The following is a 22,537-nucleotide window of genomic DNA, read 5'->3' as shown; positions in this document are numbered from 1 at the left end:
GTGCTGCGAGGAGCTGGGCATGGGGGGGATGCTGAGGATGAGCCCAGGGGGATGGTGTGGCCAGGCCCCTCCCCCACCCTCCCCACCCCCGCTCCCTGCCACCCACACAGGGAGCCCCATCCCCTCCTTTGCCCTGGCCATGTGCTGGGACCCCGCAAACTCGCTGCTGTGAGCGCTTGGCACCGGCTCTGCCCCAGGGTGGGCTCTCCTCAAGGGGCACATAGCCACTGCCAAGCCCCCAGCACCCCTCCAGGCCCCACTCCCATCCCCCTACCCCACAGCTGAGCACCCCCAGTCGGGTCCTGGTGCCTCGGTGGGAGCAGGGGACACATCCTGCGGCACAGCTGTGGGGCGATAAGGTCTGAAGCTGGGAACCTCCCGCAGGGTCATTGTGCGAATATTTGTTGAAGCAGAATCTGCAAAAGGCTGATAAGGCGGAGGGCAGCACCGGCTCCCCCAGCGGGGCAGGATCCGTGCTGGGACCCTCGATCCCTGTGCCAGGGCCACGTGGAAAGGCAAAGGCAGGGAGATGGGAGACACCTGTGCTGGTGTTCAGGAGGGGCAGGGGTGAGGGTGAGCCCCCATCCTCCAGCCACAGCCTGGCCTGCAAGACCCCCCCTCCAGCCCCGGGAGCCCCAGTCCTTGTCCCGTGTCCCCTGCGGTGGCAGTGCCGGACCTTGGTGCAGAGGAGCCCCTTGTCCCCCGTAGATGGGGGTCCCCCAGCCCTTAGAGGGAGCAGGACCGGGGTGAAGGCACAAAGGATCAGAGCAGGGCAGCAGCAGCGCGGCAGTGCATTGCGAGACCCTTCAGCATCCCCTGGGATGCAGCATCCCCGTCCTGGGAGCGGGGCAGAGTCTAACAAGAAGCAATGGCCACACGGCAGGAGTGAGGGGCGTACGGGCAGACGGCCCTTGTGGCACAGATGAAGGAGAAAGTGGTTCTGGGCTTTAAGACCCTCCTTTAAAGCTCCGCTGCCAGCTGCAGGGCTCCACCATCCATCCTCCTGCCGAGCGGTCCCACCTCCGTGGTCCCACCTTGGTGCAAACAGCGAGCAGCAGCGATCAACCATTTAATAACCCCAAACCTGGTCTCTGAGCAAAAGGAGACTACCAAGGGCCCAAGCTGATTACAGTTTTAGTTACAGGGGAAAGAGCCTTAACAAGAAGTTGTAGTTTCCTAATTAGCCATTTCATTTTCCTTAATTACCACAGAACAGCGAGGCAGAGACCAGCTCAATACAGCAAAGCATTAAATGGAGCCGAGAGACGAGCACTTTGCCATCAGCTCAACTTTTCACTAATAAATGAAAATGCAGCTCCAGAGGGAAAGGAACACGTAGGACCTGGCTTGTCACCCCCCTTACGTGGTCTCCAGGGACGCCCAGTTGTCTGGCTGGGCAGCAATTTGGCCAAGCCACAGCTCAGCTCCAAGCATCTCCACTGCACTTTGTCAAAGCACACGGCTGTTTAGGTCTGATTCTGGAAAGGTGCTGAGCGCTCTCAGCCTGGTTTGATCCTAGCAGAAGCACAGGGCAGATCTTCCCTGGCAGCTCCCCCGCCAGCGGGCAGCTGCCTGCCCGGGCTGGGCATCCAGTGGGCAGGTCCCCCTGCCCCGGGGCTTCCCACGCAGCCGGGCAAGCCCAGAGCAGCAGCTCCAAGTGTCTTCTGGCAGCTGGGAGCCCCGAGGCCCTGCCGCGCAGCACGCCACTACGCCCTGCTCGCTGGGAGGGTGGGAGGCTCGCTGGGAGGGTGGGAGGCTCGCTGGGAGGGTGGGAGGCTCGGGGGCTCTCCTCGTGTGATGAAAAGCCCACCCTAAGGACTGAAGAGCCTTAGGAAGCAGAGCAAGCGCACCCAGGTCACGCACCGGGGCTACGTGTTCAGCAGATGCGACGCTGGCATCGTTAATTTGCGATTTCTAGCAGATAAAAGTTGCACAGTGAAGCAGTAGCTGAGCGCTGAACAAGGGCAAAAAGTTGACAGGGTCTTCACCTGACCTCGGGAGCAGCACGGAGCTGCGCACCAGGAATGCTCTTCCTCAAACATGCTGAAGCGTTTGGCTTTACCTGAAGCTACAGCCTTACAACCACCCTAAGGACTCGATGTTTTCTCCTCTTGTGTCTGTAATAACCTCCCAGAAGCCTGAAAACATTAATTTCCCCTTCCAGTTTTGCAAACGACGGTTGCTCCTTTCCTAACAGGCAGGCGGTTAATGGGGCTTTCCTGCTTCTTTACTCCTCGTGCATCAACTGCCCTGGCCACGTGCTGTATGACCCGTCACATGGAAGACTGCTGCGGTTTTGAAAACAAACCAAACGTTCTGTACAAAATCAAGGGAAATTTTTATTTACAAAAAGGCTGCTGGTTCCGCGAGAGCCAGAGGGGTTCGCTCCAGGCAGCGAGGCTTCTCGTGCTCCTGCTCTGCTGGAGGGGGAAGAAATTGCTCTGTTAAAACACAGACAGGTATGATGGCGAAGTCTCCCATCAGAGGGGCGAGTTTACTCAAGGGACAGAGAAGCACAGGGAAAGGGAGAGTAACCAGCCCACGCTGCGCTTCCCGAGCAGCCTGCGGCAAAGGACAAACAGGAGGTACCGGCTCTGCGCTCCCCTTCCACCAGGGACTTCGTTCAGCCCCCGCCACCACCGGTCACCACTCTCTGCCCAGGAAGGGGCTTGTGCCCACTGCTCAGCCCAGACTGCGCTCTCCTCCCAGGCCCTCGGTCCCCAGACATGATGGGGAAGCCACCGGCATTTCCTTCCAGCTCTTCCCTGGGAAAGAGGAAGAGCTCCCTCCCCTCTTTTTTTACAGCAGAAAGATCATTGCAAGGAAAGCGGCAGCGCTGCGACTAGCCGCTCGGTGCCATCTCACAGGCAGCATCAGGATGATGCTCCCCAGCCGCTCCGGAGAAGAGCTGTCACCCCTTTGCCCCAAACACCTCCGAGGAAGGAAACCCCAAGCAGCATTTCTGCCTGGCACCCGCTGTTCCCTCTGTGCCCACAGGTGTGCTCAGGAATAGCTGAGGGGCATCCTCCTCCACAACCCCCCACACAAGCAGTTTTTGATCCAGCGCTGCTCCCACTGTTTCACCGCGGTGACTTTGTTCGGCGATTTCAGCATCGTAACACAGCCGCACCTGGGAAGAGAGAAGTGCAGCCAGGCCCAGGAGACACAGAAGCGCGGGAAAAAAAGCCAGCACTGCTGGGGCATCTGTACGGATCGTACAGGGAGCAAGGAATACGAGGAGGAAACCAGCTTTTGTCATTTGCAGGTGATGTTTGTGAGCACTAAAAACCAGCTGAAACCACGCAGGCAATTATCTTAAATGAAGAGAGGTTATCTTGGAACAGAAGGCTGTCTTCAAGACAACAGGCCCCAGCTGCTATTTATACATAAAACAGCAGACAGTCATCTTGTAAAAATGATCTGCTACAGAGACTTTCTATTAAAACCAATAATTAAAGCTAATTCAATCACATGATTAGATGGATGGTTTCTCCCTGCACCATTATTTTGAAATCCAGGCTCTTTTCTGAGGGTGGATGAAGAGGACAGCACAAAGGGACTGAAAATGCAAGCCTAGTTTGAAAGGCAACCCAAAAATGGCACCACGGATACTGCGTTTATTTCCTCTCACCAGCTCCTGTCCGACAACACAGGTAGTTTTATTTAAAGACCAGACCTGCAAAACAAGCCGGGGATCTCTCATCACTAACAAAGACTCCTGCAGGCCAAACTCTGGTCTCCGTTTACCTGCGCAGCCTGACCACGCTCACATTTTTCTCTTACAGCAGTATCGTATTTATTCCATGATGCACAATTCAGCCCTTAGATGAAATGCAATTCAATCACTGGTAACGATGAATGTAGCTAATTCTCAGAGCTGGGGTTACTTCTGTAGCAGGCAAAGTAATAAGATTTTTAATCTAACAGCCATGCTGCAACAATACAGCAGCAGCGATCTCAACTCAAGGACGCTGCTCTTCAACAAACATTTTAAGGATCTGGGTCTTCTGTGCCTTAAACACAACCACAATGTTTTTCTTCTGATGCAAGAGTCGTGCCTCTTATTACAGAAGCAGCATTTCCTCCTGCAGACAGGATTAACACGAAATGTTACTGGGATACCAGCTAGGATGGTAAACAGAGACTGAAAGAGCTTTTGAATGACAAAAAGAACAAGGTGAGTTTCTGCCAAGACCTCCCCTGCCCCAAAGGGATTATGCTCAAGCACTTACCTGGTACAGGACTTGCATTCCTCTGTTGGGTACGCTCCTAGATGAAGCCGCCTCAGATGATCAATTTTGGGCTGTCCAGGTGCCCTGGGTAGGAAAAAGAATGGGAACTTTTCTAGAATATCGCTTCCTAAAAGCTGCTTCCAGGACAGTGAGCTGCATTTCAGTGGCCAACATGATGTGGACTTTGACTATCTTGTCCATCAAGTACCATGCGACTGGAGGCCATGCTGACATGACACAAACTAGCACTTTTTTTTTTCCTCCCCTCCACTTGCCATCTCTTTTTGATACTTTAAATTCCCAGCCCATCGCAAGCTAAGAAGTGAATTCAAGCGGAGAGGACAAACTGCTCTTGGGTCAGACAAGTCAAAAAACACAAGCGTCCCAAACCCACCGACCTCTCAGAGCTGCAAAGAGATCCCAAAGCCTCCCAGCACCCTCTCCTCACCACACCACACCCTCGTTTCAGGTCTCTGTACCTGACAAAGGCATCAAACTGGGAAGAGACAGTGTGACCAACGAGCCCAGGAGCTTTTCCAAACTGCAGCCGGACAAGCTGTTTGTTCTGCAGCTTGCTGATAATGCCGTCGTTGATGGGCAACCAATCGATATTGGGAATGAGCAACTGGCTGGGCAGGAGGCAACATTCATCTATCAGGGTATCATCTGGCTCTGTTATGTGATTTTCCTCACGACCTGCATGGAAAATGAAGCAAAGAGAGAGCACCAGCATGATCTTTAAATTTCTCATTTATAGATCAAGAGAACTGAGCGCAGTTTCCTCCTCCATCCGCCAACGCAGCACGGAAAACAATTAACTTGGCAGCTGTACTTGCCCTTTCTAAAGAGTACAGACCCACTCAGAAGTTAGCCCTGCAATTACTCCTTTCATGCACAATCCACATTAAGGAAGGATTCTTTTGTTTGGGGAAACTGGCAAACACTTACAACACAGCCAGAGTTTAGTTAAGAGCCTGAAGAGGAGGGACATGCTGTCCTGCGTGTCGGAGGTCGCTGTGTAGACGGGGAGGCAGCTTGGCTTCAACAGTCCCCAAATACGGATCACCACCATCAGCTCCCTGAACATGCCCAGGGATGCTCCATCCCGCAGGAAGCTGTGTCCTGGCCGCACAGGGGAACCCTGCAGAGGGAAAAAAAAATAAAAAAAACCACCAGCTGAGATTGGGATTTACATGCAGCTTACTGCTCCCTTTTCAGACAATTTTTTTTTTTTTCCAAGCACTACACAGCCTGCAGCACTCACTACCAGGGGATGCTGTGGAGGGGTCAGAGGCACAGAGGTTCATCAAAAGTTTAAATGAGTCACTCTGAATGCAGCCGCCAGTCGCTGCAGCACTGCCTCCAGATGGGCACAGAAAGGACCATTCTGGTTTTCTGCTGTTTCTTACACTCTTCTGCCAAGTGCCTGTTTCGACAGGAACACCAGGGTGGTGTGTGACTTGGCTAAAGCTACCCGAACACTGCACACAGATTTTTTTTTTTTTTTTTTTTTGCTCCTCTCAGGACCCCAGGCTCTCACCTGGTTAGGAAGGCTGGCCAGCAGGTAGAGCACAAAATCTCCCACCCACTGGATGAGCTGCTGCAGGGACTGCAACGTAGTCATCTCCAAGACAAATTCTTCTGTCTTCAGGTTAATCATCACCTTGTCGATGTCTGAAACAGAAGCAAGACATCTCCTGGCTCAGGAAGATGGATCCAAGCTTCACCCCCTGTCCCTGCAGTGCCAAGAGAGGTCACCTCCCTCTTCCTCAAACCCAGGGAGTTACTATGAGACCACAATGCTTTATACCAAACCTAAAAGGGGAATGATCTGATACAAAACACTCAAATGTTCTGTTATGAGCAGATGTTATGAGCGATCACTACCTATATCTGTGATCTTGGAGCAGATCTCGGTGAGTCGGTCCCCAGGACTCTTGTCTGGGGTGTTCAGGAAGTGCGGGCGTAGCAGTGACTTCAGGGTGCAGCTAATGGCGATGAGGAAGAGCTTCGCGTGGTAGTCACACACACGGGCTATCGTGCTGGAGGACAGCTTGCAGAGAGAAGCCTTCATGGCAACAATGCGCGTGGAGAGGACCTGATTGACAGAGAGACACCAGGAAAAATACAGAAGTAAAGGCAGAATGAGAATAAGCTCATTAAAGCAAGCTGCTTTATTCTCTCCTCTCCATTTCTGCCACATGAATGACAGGAACAGTGAACACTGTTCTGTGCGCATGAACTCTGTTCTGTGCATGTACAAACGGTGCTACTGTTCCTGGAATCCCTGCCAAAAATAGACCTTACCATCTCACCAGAAGTTTCCAACAGGTAGAGACCCATTAATCTCAGTGAAAACGAACACTGCTTAAATGGAGGTTCTTCACACCTCAAGTGTTGCTTGAGTATGCAGAGACAGCACAGCCAGTAACTTCTGAGTAGTTACTACTCCCTCCTTCCTCCCAGTCACCGAGACCCCTCTGCAGTAAGCCAGGGAGCTCCCGCTGACCTGCTGCAGGGCCGCATTCTGGCGCATATACTCTTCGTGCAGCTTCTCCACCAGGTTCTGGACCATGTTGGGTTGGACGTGGAGCAGGATGTCCCACCAGTCGTAGCCAGTCACCATGCAATACTCCAACAGGAACAGCAAGTGACGGAGGGACATGTTCATGTCCAGCACGTGGCCCATGGAAGGGGAGATGCGAAGCATGCTCAGCTGAAAGGAGGCAAAGGAAAACCTGCATCAAGAACTGGCTCAAAAACATTCCCAAAGTTACAACACAACACGGGGCCAACGGCAGCTCATCCCCGACCCAAGGACACAACTCCTGCAGTGAAAGGATACAACTCTTCTTGTTTATCATGGATCACACGGCTGGCGACAACGTTCCCAGTGTTTTTCCAAGCAATCCATCGCCACTTAGAGAGAGACTGGATGAGAACAACTCACACCACCACCCCCTAACAGAGCACAATACCTTCCCATGACTATCGATGCCAGCCAAGGCCAGAGACGTCCAGGAGAGCTGCATGGCTTTGAAGTGAACCAGGGGACCAGCAGTTCGCTGCCTTTTGATAGCCTGCTCGTCCACTGGGCGCTGGGAGGAAGAGCCATAGAAGACAGCCATCATTTGCAAGGACAGGCGATGGACAATGTGGACGCTGCCATCGTGAAAAGCCAAAGCCAGACCTGGGGAGAGAAGACAACCAAGGCTGAGCAAGCAACTCCTCCTGGTACGGCGCAGACCTCGTCCAGAGAAGTGAGCACTGCCAAAAGCCCACGTGGCAACACAACAGCACCCAAAAGGCTGTGGGCTCGCAGCCCTCTTTGTATCTTGAGGCCACATCAGCATCTCACAGAGATACACCTCTTTCCACGGAAATTACATGGGATGGCTAGGAAGACCCCAAGCCTCTAAAAGCTTTCCTATCAGGATTTCCTATGGTTTGTTCCACATTCTCACTTCAGCTATAGTTCAGAAGATGAAGAAGGTAAAGTTTCAGGCAAAAGCTACGTATTTAGGAGAAAGACAACAGAAACTGCTTACCCAACCCAGGGAAGAATTTGGTGTCATTCGCCACCTTCAGATCAGTATTGGTCAGGGAGATAGGCAACTTCGGCAGAGCCACAGCCGAAACCCGATCCAAGTCATTAGTGGCAGAAAGAATCCGCCATTTCAGTATCATGGGCTGCTTGTCTCCAACTTTGAAAAATAAGTAGAGTGAGACACTTCTCCCTGAGGAGATCAGAAAATCCAATATCCCCGCCCCCCCCATCAATTTTTGCCCACGCTCCCCAACTCCGTGGGATTACAGATCAAGCACTGACTATTTGTTCATTCTACCAGACCAGTGTATTTCCTTAGTTTTTTTTCTGAACTGTGTAAATAACTTGTTTTGCTAAATCTCTTTTGATGGAAGGCTCTGCTGGTGGTGATTAAAAAAATCCTTACGTACAATAATCCTTTATATTTCACTGGAACAAACAGCATACATTTGATTTTGTTATATCTGAAATCAGGTGGAAAAAACATGCAGGCTGGATAGGTTGATTAAACTAGCTTTGCTGCATGATCTTTTTCCTTTAGAAGGCTCAGCTCGTTTGGTTCTCAGTGGGAAGAGTGGCTGCACAGCGTAACATAGAAAATGTCTTTTATTGAGTGAAAGTAACAATCAAAGCACTTCCTGGTAACCAGCAATTTGTTGCCTAAGACGCAAATGGATTAGAGCATGTGACTAAGAACACCTGAAAAATAAATATGAGATTCTGGATAACCCCATATATACGGTAACGTCTTACATTTTCACTTAGACCAGGCTCCCATTTCTAAGAAAATCCGATGCAGAAACTCACCCACAGGAGAGATTTGCTGGAAGATATTATTGACTGGCAAGCCCTCCTTCCGCAGAGACCAGCACTCCACGATGCTGCTGTTTTGGTTGGAAGCACAAAGCAACACCTGCCAAGCAGACACCCATACTGCAACCACATGCACAAACTTTACAACAGGGAAAAGACGCTATCCCATCACACTTCCCAACCCTCCCTCTCCCCTCTGTTTTGAGGCTCCTTCTCCCAGTCGGTTTATACTCCACTAGTAAAAACCAGAGGACTGTATCAGCAATACGTGGCGGTGAAGTCCCTAGCTCCAGCTGGAAGGAGAGAGGGGCAGAGCTCTGCCACGTGTTATCACAGCCTGTGCCTCTCCACATCACAAGCCATTTCACTTCTCACAAGCCTGTGACCTGCTGATGCCGTTCACATACAGCACAAACTAAACGGAAAGGAAAGGGCAGGAACTGAATCCACTTTGAAGCCAGAGCAGACACTGTGTTCTCCAACAAGGCAGTCTGTCCTAACCAGAGGCGAGAGAAGAGAGGTTAGGCTTCATTGAATCACTTTAGCTTTCCAGAACTGAATTATCAATCCCCTGGCAAATAGAGTTAAGCTACTAAATTAAGTCACACAGACCAAGAGCTTTAAGTGTCCTGGAGAGGGGCTGCTTTGAAGCTGAGACCTAAAGATAAAAGACGTCACATCCCAGAACCTCCCGGACAGCCCTGCAGAGCTCCCCTAACAACCAGTGCCAGATCCAGAAAATGAACAAAGCAAAGCATAATCAGGCTAACGAAGGATGGGGCTTTTCAGGCTACTTTTCCATGAACTGGAGGGCTCAGCCATTAGACCCGCAGACCTTTTAAGTGCAGCCTGCTTGACAGTGAAGCTGAACTAGCAGCGCTTCCAGACACACAAAGGGCATTGCAGGACACAATTGTTCATATCCAGAGCCATGTGGGGAAGCCAAAGGTGGAGCAAACAGCTATTTATCTGCTGTTCCTTTAACTACTACTTGCTTAAAAACAGCAGATGCTCACCTGCTCTGACATGTCCCGAGCAAGGAATTTCAGGTGAGTGATTGCTGGGTATTTGTCTTTGCGGGCAGGGTCCGTGGTGCAGCGCATAAAGAGAGAAGGCAGGATTTCAGTGTCTATTTTGCATTTCTCATTCACCACACTGACGCAGACTTTGTAGAACTGGACAGGGGAGGTGCTGCTACCATCCGATGTGGCCACCACAATGTTCCCCCCACCAGTGAAGGCGACGTCTGCCAAGGCAACGCGACATCGGAGGCGGCACAGGCTCTCGGTGGATGTCAGCACCTGTCCATTGGGCTTGAGGAGAGAAACCGTCACCAGCCCACTGATGGTCACAGCAATCCAGCCCTCCATGGGCTTCCCACCAAACAGCGTCAGCGATGGAGAGAACTTGACCCTGGAAAACTTCTCCCCAAAGTTCGATGCTCCAGACTGCAAACAAAGGTCAACAACATAAAGACATTTGCACCCGATATCTGCAACGTGCTCACGACTGCAGAGCTCTCCTCGTGAAGTCACTGCGGCACAGTCCGCAGAGTTGAACAGAGTCAGATGAGGGCACTGAACTCACGCACCCAACTCTGCTACGTGACCCTGGAGAGGCCCCAATGACCCCACACCAGAGTGGTTCCAGCTGTCCAGGCAGCAGCAGGAACACACCAGTCCCTCAGCAAAGCTCTCACAGCACTCAGTGGGCTGAGCCTGGAAGACCAACACCCCCTCTCCCTTTCTGTGGCCAAATCCAGCTCCCACACCAAAAGGCTGCACAGCACTTCAAACCCCTGTGCCTCGAGCTCTCTCCATTTCTGTGGCTAAATCCAGCTCCCACACCAAGCCGCTGCATAGCCCTTCACATCCCTGTGCCTCAGGCTCTCCAGTACTAAACAGAGGGAAAGGCACACCCTACGAGTTAATGCGTCAAAAAAATGTAAGTAGACAACTTCTGCTTGGCAGACTTGGCTCTTTTTAGAGTCTGACAGAATTGGACACATTTCTAAACAAGCAGCTTATCTCCGTATGCATATGGCTCTCATTCCCAAATCCCTGCATCAAACCTCAGGACCTCAAACACATTTCTTCTCAATTACTACTAGCAGGCAAAGAAATGCATTTATCTCCATTTTACAGCCAAGGAAACTGAAACATCAGACTAAGTAAGACATGTTTAAAGCACCAGGAGAAACAAGGCATCCAACCCCTGTTGAAATTCAGCAGGAGCTAGGAATCTGACTTTTCTGACTGGAAAAACTCCACTGCTGAACTTGTCTGATGCCACAGAGGAAGCCCAGAGCAGAGCAGAACACAGACAGAGGCTTCCCAAGTCCTTTGCTAGGGACCTGAGCCAGCCTTCCTGACTGAATCCCCTGCAGAGCTGCGACCAACCTTTTCCACATGCAGAGCCAGCTTCACGCCATTGTGCAGCCAAGACAGGGCCACAACTGGGTCCCCTTCCACCATACTGCCCACGGTGTTCTCCCAGCTGTTAGCCAAGTGATCGGTCATGCTCCAGCACTTGATGTGGCCATCTGCATCTGCCGAGAGCAGCCTGGAGCCTGTGACAACAGCACCTCGTAAAAACCAGGGGGTACAGCCAAAAAAATCAACTGAGAAATCAAACCACCCCAGTGCAGTTTGAATGGAGACTGCCAATTCATGGCTGCGACGCGATGGATAAACTCCCTCTTCACAACAAACGGTATACCATCATTTCAGGAAATGCGCGCACATGAATGATGCAACACAGGGATAACAAGAAGGGATCCAAGCTCACCTGACTGATCCCACTCCAAACAAGTGATGACTTCAGCATGGCCAGAGTTAACGGAATAGACATCCCACGGATGCTCAGTGTCAATGATATGGACCATATGAGTGAGATCTGCATGAAAAGAGAAGGGAATCACCGTCCCTCCTTACCAGCTACCCAGCTGGCCTTTCTAAACCCACAGAGCCTCAGCTGAGCAGGGGAAGACATAAAATATTTTGACATCAAATGATTCTGGGAAGGATAATAACTGCTTGTCATCAGGTGAGGCACCAATTACCAAGGCAGAGCTTGTCCTTGTTTAGCAGATTGAGAACTGCTCCCCAGTGCACAAAACACCCATTAACTCTAAGAAATGGAAGGAAAAGCGCAAGTTTCCTGTGTTGATTAGTGCAGCGGAGAGATTTCTGGGTCAAAGCAGAGCACAGGCCACCTGGCCCAGCAGTTCCTGAGGGCAGGACTTGCCTGAACACATCAGGACTTTCCAGGAGCTGTTAGCCAACCTTCTTCCACAAGCACGCCGTACCTTTTTCCTCCTCATTTCTGAGGTCTGTGGTGAAGGCGATGAGGTTCCGGCAGGACCACGCGCACACTAAGGGGATGGAAGGGCAGTGGTTGCTTTTCGGCTTTTTCTCCCACTCGCAGACATAGGCCAAGTCCATTGTGCCGCCACCGAGGAGCCCCGGGGCTCCGCTGGCCCTGGGACCCCGTAGGGAGGGAAGAGGCGCTCGCTCCCCCCTAGAAGTAAGAAAGAGCCAGTTCCACAACTCGCAGGTGCGGGCAGAGGCCCGGTGACACCGGCTGCCCCACCGAGACCCGCCCACCCAGGCCCCGCCGCACCCGGGCGGGGAGATGGCATCAACCCCGCGCTGCCGAGGAGCCAGCGGGGACCCCAGCCCCAGGGGTGGGGTGCGGGGGGGGCACAGCCCCCAGGACACGGGTGGGGACAGGCCCCGCACCGAGCCGAGCCCCCCGCTGCCCGGTGGCGCCGGTGCCCGCCTCGCCCCTGCGCCCGGGGCCGCGGGGTGTTGTGGGGAGCAGAGGGGGCTGCCCACCGGGTACCAGCCACACGGCGGGTGACGGAGGGGGACGACACTGCCACCCGGCCCCTCACGGCGTGGGACGATCGCACCGAAGCGGGAGCGGCCGCACTCACCGGCCCGCGCCACCTCCCGCCGCCAGGACCCCGCCCCGCCCCTGCGGGCTGCCCGCCGCGCGCCTGCGCCCCGCCCCGCGCAATCAGGCACCGCCGCGGGCAGCCCGGGCCGGGGGCCTCAGAGCTGGCAGTGGGGCGGCGCCGGTAAACAGCTTAATTTACATAGAACCCTACCCAGAAACCACCTGGGGCAGAGACCGCAAATATAAACGGAGGATTTGGAGATTTTGGTGCAATCAGAGCGAAATGAAGTGCTAGAAAATCAGGAAGAACTGGAGGTGAGCCCAAAATAGGTTATCAGTAGATAACAAGATGGTCACCCTGTCCGAACAATATTTCTTTTCTGGTGCTTTAAATACTGGCCGAGAGACGCATCAGTTCGTGCTCGCTTCGGCAGCACATATACTAAAATTGGAACGATACAGAGAAGATTAGCATGGCCCCTGCGCAAGGATGACACGCAAATTCGTGAAGCGTTCCAGATTTTTGCCACTCCCCGCCACCTTTGGGGGAACCACCCCGCACCGGCCGGCGGTACCGCAGCCCTGCGCCCTCCACCCACCCGAGCCCCCTTCCCCACGCAGACACACAGCCAGAGCATGGGGGCACCGTGGTTTATTGTTCCTGAACAAGCAAACAAGGCGCAAGGGTGCACTGGGGTCTCCCAGCTCGGGGGTCCCCTCAGTTTGTGGTGTCTTCACACTTGGGTGGGAGCCCAGAGCCATCAGCAAAGCCCCCCAGCAGGCAACAGGGGTGCTGCTGCAGTGGGCAGAGACACTGACCCAGGCAGGGGGTCCAGCGCCGCAGCAGACCCCTGTGAGCAGCCCTTGACATGCTTGGGGGACACAGAGACCCACCAACTGCCCCGTCTATCCCCACGGGCACGCAGCAGGAGCACAGGGCCCCAGCAGGCTGGGCTGTGCTCCTCCAGCACACACACACACACGTAAATACACACACACAATAAAAAACACAGGCTATATTACATTTAAAAACTGCTCGGCACCCTGTGGTGCAGGCAGGTCCGCGAGGCAGGGAGCGGGGTGCTGCCCAAACAGCTGGGCGAGAGCCCCCGGGGAGCTTGGAGCACCGAGCTCCCCACGCTGCACCCTGCCCCAGGGGGCTGAGCCCCCCACCGTGAAACACCCCATCATGGGCGCAGGGCTGGGGGTGCTGAACAAAGCAACACACACCCCCCCCCCCCGGGAACGGGATGGCCCCCAGGCTCTTCCGCTCGCTCAGCGTTTGCTCAGCACCCGCGAGGAGCTGTTTCACCACAGAAAAATCTGGACCAAAACCACCCCCCCAGCATCAGTGCCAGAGGTGGGTCTGGCCCCACCCGATTATTTTTAAAAAGCACCTGGGCTATAAATAGACACACAAACAGTTCCAGGGAGAGCAGCTCCGGCCAGGAAGCAGCGCTGCAGCTCGGGGAGCAGGGCGAGCACGGCAGATCGGCACCTGCTTCACCCACGCCTCGCAGCCAGAGCACGGTGACATCTGGCAGAGCCACGCTGGCATCAGTCCCAGCACCCTGAGGGAAGCGCAGGCTGCCCCGAGAGCCGCCCCTGGCTCTGCACCATCAAGCATCTGCTCCTGGAGTAGGGGGAGGGACGAAACCCTCGGAGGGGAGAGGGGGGGCACGGTGTGGGGAGCTGGTGTGCACCATGCCCGGCTCGGGCAAGAGGAGAGGTGGGTGGTGGGCCCGATGCCAGGGGATGAGGGGCTGGGAGAGGCCAGGAGCAGATGAGGGAAGCCTTCAGCGCACCAAGCGAGGGGCAGGGCGTCCCTCGGGGGTATCAGCTCATCTGCCCCAGGTAGTCTGAGAGCAGGAGCTCGGGGGGCAGGAAGACGCGGTGTTTGTTGCTCACTTTCATCTGACGTTTCCCTTCGATGTCTGAACCTGGGGGTGAGAGGGAGCGGTTAGCACGGCCCTGTTCCCCTGCCACGGGTCCCAAACATTTTGCCTCCAACCCAGCTACCTCCCCCTCCTCCCTGCAGCTCACAGCGAGCTCTGGTTCCCCACGCTCTGCAAAGGTGGCAACTATCCCCCCGCTCCAAGCATCCCTGCCGGCATCACGGGCTCCACTTCACATCATTAGCGCTCTCATGCTGTTTTCCACAAGCAGCTAATGAAACGCTCAGCGGCAAAGACTCCTCCAAAGGGACAGAGCCCCGTGCCTCTCCCTCCTCTGCCTTGGCAACGAGCCCTTCCAGGGAAGCCCACAGGCAGGGTGCAGGCAGGCTGCTCGCTGTGGGAGGAAGCAGCAGCCGCAGGAGAGGGAGCCCCACCAGCAGCCTCTTGCTTTGCACCATCCAAACCCAGAACCAAGAGGAGCAAGGGCAGCATCGCTGCAAACAATACACCCCCAGGCAGAGCTGGGCCTGGCCATCACCCTGGCTGCTGGGCTTCAGCCCCCGGCAGCAGCTGACGTCGTCTGCCTGCCACCAGTGCAGTGGGGTGACCGCAGCGGAGGCTCCCGAGGGAGCTTCGGGCAGCAGAGGCAGAAAGGCAGGGTTATCTGTGAGCCGCAGCACAAGGTGGGGCTGGGAGGAGGGAGGGAGGAAGAGGCTGAGCTGGAGAGGGGAGATAATGATGAAGGGAAGGGAAAAACATAAACAAAGCCAAACACGAGGCTCTTACTGGCAGAGACGAGGTCCATGTACTGGCAGAGCGCATGGAGCAGGAGTCGCTCAAAGCTGGGGGAGATGGGGGACAAGGTTAGAGCCGATGTCTCAGACCAGCATCTCCCGAGTGTCACCCTGCTCCCGCTCCCCCCAAGGATCAGAGGCAGGGAGCACAAAGTGCCAGAAGCCCCTGTGCAGGGATCCCCCAGTGCACCCCCTCCTTGGGGGCTCCGCGGGGGCCAGGCCGGGTGAGCACCCCCAGATGGAGACCCGAGCCTGGCCGAGGTCTCTGGGCCAGCTGGGGCACAGGGAGCCCAGGCAGAACAGCCTGTGTGATGGAGGACAGTGACACTGGCAGCGCCCGAGCTGGGGAAGTACCTGTTGTCCATCAGCGCTGTGTAGACTGAGTGAGGGGTGACGGAGAAGAAGGCCAGCAGCTCTTCCTCCAGGCCCTCCAGCGTCCCCTGCAAGGAGAGGAGGGGCTGTCAGCGAGGAGGGGGCAGCGTTGTGCACAGCCCCTGCATGACAGCACCTCTGACTCCCCGGGAGTGACGCCCAGCAGCTCCCATCTGGATGTGAGATGGCAGGAAGGCACAAAGAAAGGAGACTTCTCCCCTTCTCCAGCCCCTGAGGCGGGGAAGAACCCGGCCTCTGCCAGCTCTGGACTTGGTGTGCCAAGGGCTGGCACTGTCCCTCTCGGAGCGGCAGCAGCCAGCAAAGCCTCATGCCTCCCATCTCCTTTTCTCCCGACAGTCAAAGATCAGCTCCATGCCGCTCTCCGGAGCACCATGACCCCAGAGACAAGCAGCAGAAGTGAGTCTCATTTGAGAACAAATTGAGCAGAAGCCAGCGGGCAGGAGGAGCAGAGGCCGCTTTTAGAGACTCTAATTAGAGCAAGAAAAACAAACAGAGCAGGAAAACAGCACCATTGAGAAGAGGGAGCAGGAAGCCCAGGAGAGCAAGCATCTGGGCAGGCAGCGCAGGGCCACGCGTGGCAGCTCGGCTCCCCGAGCCAGGCGGCACGAGGCCACGCTCGCCCCTCCGTTCAGGCTTGATTGTCTGCTCAGCAGTTCATGCAGTTCTATCCCCTTCAAAATGCATTTGAGCTTCTCCAAACAGCCTTGTGTGGGACACTCTGAAGACCCTAAAGGCTCCACTGCTGCCCCTGTGCACAAACGTGCTGGGTTTCCCCCCATCACCTGCTGCTCATTGAGCGGAGGCTGGGAAACAATCACATAAAAATGTCCTGTAACTACCAGAAAAATCTGAACTGAGGCAGGAAAACCCATCTGCACAGGGAGCTGAATGTCTGTTTGCAATCAGCCACCACTGCAGAGGTCATACGAGAACTGGAGCACATTCCCCAGGAGCTCATCTGAAATTCGGCGCTTGTCTGGCTCAGCACCCATGCGCGAGGCCAGGGGGCAGCCCTCGGGACACAGGTGGGATGAAGCTGTACGTGGGGTGCTGGCAGCTGGAGCCCTGCCTGCCCCAGCCCTGCCACCCCCCGTAGCCCCCAGCTCACCATGGGGATCCGGCCCCGCTTCAGGGTGGCGCGCAGGCGGCGGCTGATGCGCTGGAAGCACTCCTTGGGCGTGTAGGCAGGGTGCTCTGGAGCCAGCGGAGAGAAGACAGTAGGGACTCGGACATGGCTCACATCCCATATGGCATCACCTCCCGGAAGGAGCCCAAGTCCCCTGAATCGCCCCAGAGGACCCCAGCTGGCCACCCACCTCCTGCGTTTGTGGATGTGCACAAGGCTACCCCCAGACCGGCAACACTCCCCAGCAAAGGAGGGTTTGGAAGGCGCGGAGATTCGAGGGTCTGCCATTGGGGGACAGCTCCTGTACCCATCACCCCAGCCACTCCTGACTCCCACAAACCCTCCTGGGCCCATGGTGGGGTCTGCCGGGCATAAACTCCCCCGCTGCAGCACCTGAGGGGTCGGCTCAGTCATCCCCTGGCCCTGCCATGAGCAGATGGTGCAGGGAGCAGGATGCAGCCCCTGGGGAACAGTGCCCTTCCCAAAATGCATGCAAAGGAGGACAGGGAGCGGCTCTCCCCACCCGGCGTCCCCTTCTCAGCACCTTTCCACTTGTCTTCGTTCTTGACAGGCAGCTTCCTCTTGTGCTTCTTCCGGGCCTCCTCCTCCAGGTAGAGCAGGACTCGCTCTTGCTCTTCTCCTGATCGGTTCACGAAGTCATTCCAGATCTGACAACACAGAGGTCTCCAGGGAGCACCCGGCAGCACACAGCCACCCTCAGAGCCCCACCTGGCACCCCGTGAGCCTCCTCCTCCTCACCCACCCACCCACAGGGACAGCCCAGGCAAGCAGGAATAGCAGCTTGGAGAGGGGGATGAATGGGCTGGGCAGAGCACGGCTGCAGCGGACAGAAGCCACAGCAATGCCAACGTCTCTCCCTGTCTCTCCAGACCCTGACCATCCGTTACAGCTTGTAACGAGGAGATGTAGATGTAACACTTGGAGCCAACACAGAAATGTAGTTTTTTAACGGTTACTGGGAGTCCAAGCGCTAACACAACAGCCCATCCTTGCAATCCCACCTCAAACTCAGGTCTACATCAGGCTTCCTAAGCCTGGCTTGAGCAAGCGAGAGCTCTGCAAAGCCAAGAGCGCATGCACACACAGGCCGTGCAGGTTGCTCCGCAGCCAGAGCCCTGAGCATCAAACAGGAGAGAAGCCGAGTTTCAAAACACCGGGTTACAAAGCCGGTATCGCAACACCGGCTGGGCAGTGTGAAGCAAGAGGGGTTTGGCAAGGGGCCTGTTTCAGAGGAAGCACCGCGGCTCACCCAGCGCTCGGCAGGTACAACGCTGTACGCTGGGGCACTCAGCAGCGCTGTGGGCACTGCCAGAGGCAGCAGCAGCCCCATTAAGCTGCCCTGGCCAGGCTCCGAGCAAGACGTGGGTCTCACACTGCACGTTTGCGCAGATCCTCCATGAGAGGTTCTGCCCTGAGACCCCCTGGTCCCACAGGCTGCAACACCAGGGGGTCCTGGGACCTGATCCCCTGCCCCGGCACGTGCGGTGGTGACAGCCAGGCGGTGGGCACACAGACACCAGCCCCAGCTCCAACACCAGGCAGGAGCCAGGGCACAGCAGCTCAGGCTGGCGAGGCAGAGGGCTGCTCGGGATGGAGGAGCGAGGTACAGACACCACAAACTGCCAGAATTGCACGTGCCGTGCCCAGCAAGCCCTGAGCAGGCGGGCAGCTGTGCCTACCTCCACGTAGGTCTCGTTGTTACAGGCTTCAGTGAAGATGCTGGGGGTGGCAGAGTGGGTGAGCTCTCCATCGTCACTCCCACATTCATCTCGCTCCAGAAGAGTCATCAGGTAGCGGGCTTGGGGGGGAAAGCAAAGCCATTGAGAGAGGAGGCAGCACCTTTGGAAAGGCCCTGCGCCCACAGTCCCCCCCAACCTGCCATGCAGCAGAGGGTTTAGGGGGGGCTGCTGCCTGCCCTGGGAAGAGACCCAGCCCAGGAAGAGCACTCGGAGCCTGCCCCGAGTCCTTACTGTTCTCCAGCCTCTGCAGGCTCTTGCGGCCCTTGGCCCTGGGGATGAGGTCCGAGTTGCGGATGGCCTTGTTGATATAATACTGCTTTCGCTTGGACGGGGAGAACCTCTTGGACGGGGAGTCCTCCAGCGGGGGCAGGCAGTCCTCAATCCTCCTGCAGGGACACATGGCAAAAGGGACTGAGCCCCCCTGGAGAGCCCCAGGGCTTGGTGAACAGGTAGCACCCACGGCAGGGACACGTGAGAGGCAGAGCATCAGCATCAGTGCAACAGGCACTGCATCCTCCTCCAGCGGCCCCGTCCCCTCCGGTCACAGCTAACGGCCTCCCGGCACGCCACGCTGCTGAACCATGACCTGCTCCTAGGACTTGGTCCGTTTAAAGCAGCTGCACATTAGTGGCTAGACGTTCTGGGTAATTAACTCCACCAGCATGCAAAACCAAATGCAGGGATTCATTCCTGCGGAGAGGCCCCCCGAGGTGCCCCACGCAGCCGGGCACGCACCCCACCGCAGGCTTGCCACTGCCCAGCCAGAGCACGCTGCTGGGGCTGCCAGCACCATCCTGCCACGCCGCAATCGGCTGTGGACCCCCCATCATCTGATTATTGGGGGCAGCATGAACACCCACCCTAGCCATGTAATTACTGGCTGGGGTGGCTCTTCTCTCCAGACTGCTACGCTGCTGCAGCTGCCCCTCACCACCACCCCCAAGCTGGACACTCCTCTGCCCCAGCAAGAGCTGGTTTTGCTGGTTCTCCATCCTCCAGGGCTGTGGTCAGTGTGTGGCATAAGCTGGTGGGCCCAGAGCAGACACCAGGCAGCCCAGCACTACCTGGAGTGGGCACCAGGCTGCCAGCCTGCTGGCCCCAGCACCGGGAGCCTTCGCTGCCGTAAAGTTACAACCCCGGGGAGAAAAACTGCACTGCTCCCTGGTACACCCAGAGGTGTCTGGCTTCTGTTAATAACAATTCTATATTCAGGGTGTGACTTAGACACACATACAATTTAGGAACGACCATAAAACTCAAGACAATTTTATAGGAAAATTAAACTAAGTAATGAGCAAGGAGCTCACCGGGCACGTAGCACAACTGCTTTGGTTTCAAAGTTCACTAAAACTCCACCAAAGACGGGAAGTTTCATTATCTTTTGCTTGTTCTTTGCCCACTTGCTCAGGTCTCTGCATCACAGCTTCCTCCCCGGTTTGTGTGGGTTTCCTTTAGTGCAGCAGAAGGTGGGCAAGGAAACCACCACCACCAAAACACACCACGGCCACAGGGCCAGGGCCAGAACGGGTGCTGCACCGCCGAGCAGCGAGGCTGGCCATGTCCTCCCTGCCACGGCAGCACCGGTCTCGCCTCTTCCACAGGGCCCGCCAGGCACGGCTGTCCCCACCATGTCCCCTCCTTCCCAGCACCCCGGGGTTTGGGGAGACCCGGCACCGCAATCGGGTGCTGGCACAGCCATCCTCAGCAGCTGGGGCAGAGCGGGCTGCACCGGCCGATTACAGCCCGCTCTGCCTGGGACAGCAGCCAGCGCCTTACCCAACGCCAAAGCCTTGATTTTTTTTTTCCCCCCCTTCCCTTAGACAGGGGCAGTGATGGGGCCTCTGCTGCTGGAGGGGGGGGAACAACATTTCCCCCTTCCAGCTGGAGAGAAAACATCAGCAGGGATGGCCTTGGAATAAATAAGAGGGATGCACGCATCCCCAGCGATGACTAACAGATGGGTGGGGACCTGTAACCCAAGCTGCAAACCAAGGGTGACCAGGGCTCACGGATCAAGTTTTGATACAAAGGTGGTTTAAAAAAAAAAAAAATAAAAAAAAAATAGAGGGAGTCACCTTACTGCTGGCCCCAGTTCGGAGGGTTGAAGTACACAAAGCTCAGCAGCTGCGAGGCTGGCACGGCCAGGAGCTGTCACGGCTCACCAGCGTGGCCCCACCATGGCTGTGCCACAGAAAAAGCCCTTCAAGGAGAAGGGGTCCAAGGCAACGCGCACTAAATATTTACCCCGTTTTCACAGACAAAGGAGCCCTAACTCAGTAATGGGACAATGAGAAGGGCTCATCCTCCAGCCTCTGCTATAGGGGGAAAACAATGTTAAAAAAAAATAGCTGTGCAAGCATCACCAGGGTGGGAGCACCCCCAGCATTGCTGGGACCCCTGGCCCAGCCCTCCCCGAGGTTTGGACCCTCAGGGCAGGCGCAGCCTCAGCCCCAGCCCCTCCGCAGCAGGATGAGCTGCTGAGCTTCACACGCCTCTCGCTCATTGAAGCCTCCAGGGCCCTTTGTGGTGGTGCTGAGCCTGCCCAGCACACGTTCGCAGGGCTGGCACCCTGCGCTGCCACGTCCACCGTTTGGCACTGCCGCCTCCGCTGGATTCATTTCCAGCCTGGGAGACTCACAGGTGACGGTGACCTTAGCCCTGCAGCAGAGCTGGGCTTTACAGCGCCAGGCACCCTGCCAGGAGCCAGCAGCCCGTCTGGGACAGGCTGTTTTCAGCCGGTACCTGTAACTTCAGCACCGGGATCCCTCCCGGTGGAAGCCACAGCTGCCAGGAGCCGAGGGAGAGGGGTCCCAGCAGAGCTCACCCCCCGGGACTGGGGCAAGCACCGAGCCTACGGAGATGGGCCCAGCACACAGTTTAGTGGCTTCTCCTCCGCTTCTCCTTTCCAGGCAAGAAACAAGAAGCCCTTTGTTCCCTTCCAGCAGGTTTTGAACCAGTTCCTGGTATTTATCAGTTGGGAAGCGGGACTCAGTGCTGACACTCAATGCAAAGCCAGCGCTGCCAGGCAGGGCTGCTGCGCCGGCGGGGAGAGAATCCCACTGGGCACCGCTGTCCCGCAGGCTCCCGGGGCACGGCTTCTGGCTCCCGGGGGCACGGCGGCACAGCTCCCAGCACCCGGGGCACAGGTCCTGGGACACAGCTCCCAGCTCTGGGGGTATGGGTCCCGGGACACGGCTCCCGGGGATACGGACCCTAGCAGCCCCATCCTGGACCCTCAGCCACCCCAGGCTGTGAGCAGAGAGCTCAAGCCCAGCCCCCCCTCCCCAGCCCAGATGCCTGCCAGGACCACGTCTCCCAAGGGACCCGGGAGCAGGTGTGTGTCCCCCCCCCAGCACGACGCTCTCCAGTCCCGGTGTCCCCAGGGAGCACCCGTGACCTTCAGCGGGGTAAACACTAATTAGCCCATTATCCTAATCACGGCCTCCTGCCTCTGACACAGCCGCCTCCGGGTCCAGGCACTTTCCTGCTCCGGGTCGACGGGGCAAAAGCTCTCTCGGGACAGCGCGGCCGCCCCCCGCCCCCCCAGCCCCGCTGCGGCGCTTTGGCGACCCCCCGGCCCAGCCCGCGGACAAGCGCTGCCCGGAGGCCGCGGGGGCAACCGAGGGCGGGAGGGGAGGCAGGAACAGAGCCTCAGAGCCCCGGAGCCCCGGGCAGGGGGGCCCCCCAGCCACCCCGCGGCCCGCCCGGCCCCCGCACTCACGGGTAGGGCTCCTCAGGGCCCGCGCCGCCCCGCAGCACCACCATGGCCCCGGCTCGGGCGGCGGCGGCAGCAGCAGCGGCGGCGGCGGCGGTACCGGGGCCTTCGCCTGCCCGTGCCTCCTGCAGGAAATGCGTCACAGGGGCGGGACCACAGGGAGACCCGCCCCGGGATGAGCCCCTAAAACCGGGGCTCGGCGGCTACCGGGGCTGCGGCCCCTTTAAATCACCTCGCACCGCCCCGGCTGTGGCGGGGCTCTTAAAGGGGCCGCGCCCCGCCAGGCGGCACTCCCCCACCCGGCCACGGGGCGGCGCTGTAGCTGCGCTCCCGAGCGGCCCCGCGGCCCCACCGCGCGCACT

At 56.8% G+C, this 22,537-nt stretch overlaps 2 protein-coding genes across 3 annotated transcripts; both read right to left on the bottom strand.

Annotated features, from left to right (window-relative positions):
- Positions 1-2,598: 2,598 nt before the first annotated feature.
- On the bottom strand, positions 2,599-12,576 carry MED16 (mediator complex subunit 16). Of its 2 annotated transcripts, none has more exons than XM_080384101.1 (15): positions 12,429-12,576; positions 11,900-12,111; positions 11,380-11,487; positions 10,992-11,161; positions 9,609-10,040; positions 8,587-8,692; positions 7,781-7,936; positions 7,211-7,422; positions 6,742-6,948; positions 6,120-6,330; positions 5,773-5,906; positions 5,181-5,373; positions 4,712-4,928; positions 4,233-4,316; positions 2,599-3,130 (listed from the first exon to the last, which is right to left on the bottom strand). In XM_080384101.1, exons 2-15 carry the CDS (start codon positions 12,033-12,035, stop codon positions 3,004-3,006), a joined length of 2,493 nt encoding a protein of 830 aa, XP_080240227.1. In that variant the 5' UTR covers positions 12,036-12,111; positions 12,429-12,576; the 3' UTR covers positions 2,599-3,003. The 2 variants fall into 2 exon arrangements, with proteins under 2 accessions (XP_080240227.1, XP_080240226.1); XM_080384100.1 differs by having other exon boundaries at positions 12,436-12,454.
- A 553-nt stretch (positions 12,577-13,129) lies between these two features.
- R3HDM4 (R3H domain containing 4) lies at positions 13,130-22,372 on the bottom strand. The gene is made up of 8 exons (XM_080384176.1): positions 22,182-22,372; positions 18,692-18,846; positions 18,401-18,519; positions 17,245-17,368; positions 16,683-16,768; positions 15,536-15,621; positions 15,174-15,229; positions 13,130-14,432 (listed from the first exon to the last, which is right to left on the bottom strand). Exons 1-8 carry the CDS (start codon positions 22,223-22,225, stop codon positions 14,329-14,331), a joined length of 774 nt encoding a protein of 257 aa, XP_080240302.1. The 5' UTR covers positions 22,226-22,372; the 3' UTR covers positions 13,130-14,328.
- Positions 22,373-22,537: the final 165 nt, after the last annotated feature.

This window comes from Falco punctatus, assembly GCF_963210335.1.
Source record: "Falco punctatus genome assembly, chromosome: 4".
NCBI classification, from domain to species: domain Eukaryota; kingdom Metazoa; phylum Chordata; class Aves; order Falconiformes; family Falconidae; genus Falco; species Falco punctatus.
This window is presented reverse-complemented; position numbering and strand designations above follow the sequence as displayed.

Excerpts from the sequence above, each read along its gene's own strand:
- MED16 (XM_080384101.1), bottom strand. The coding sequence starts at position 12,035 with ATGGACTTGGCCTATGTCTGCGAGTGGGAGAAAAAGCCGAAAAGCAAC. Across the intron at positions 6,949-7,210 it reads GCATCGATAGTCATGGGAAG|CTGAGCATGCTTCGCATCTC; the intron begins GTATTGTGCTCT and ends GCCTCCTTTCAG. Across the intron at positions 4,317-4,711 it reads CAGTTTGATGCCTTTGTCAG|GGCACCTGGACAGCCCAAAA; the intron begins GTACAGAGACCT and ends TTTCCTACCCAG.
- R3HDM4 (XM_080384176.1), bottom strand. The coding sequence starts at position 22,225 with ATGGTGGTGCTGCGGGGCGGCGCGGGCCCTGAGGAGCCCTACCC. Across the intron at positions 18,847-22,181 it reads GGCCCTGAGGAGCCCTACCC|GAGGATTGAGGACTGCCTGC; the intron begins GTGAGTGCGGGG and ends GTGTCCCTGCAG. Across the intron at positions 16,769-17,244 it reads GAACGAAGACAAGTGGAAAG|AGCACCCTGCCTACACGCCC; the intron begins GTGCTGAGAAGG and ends CGCTGGCTCCAG.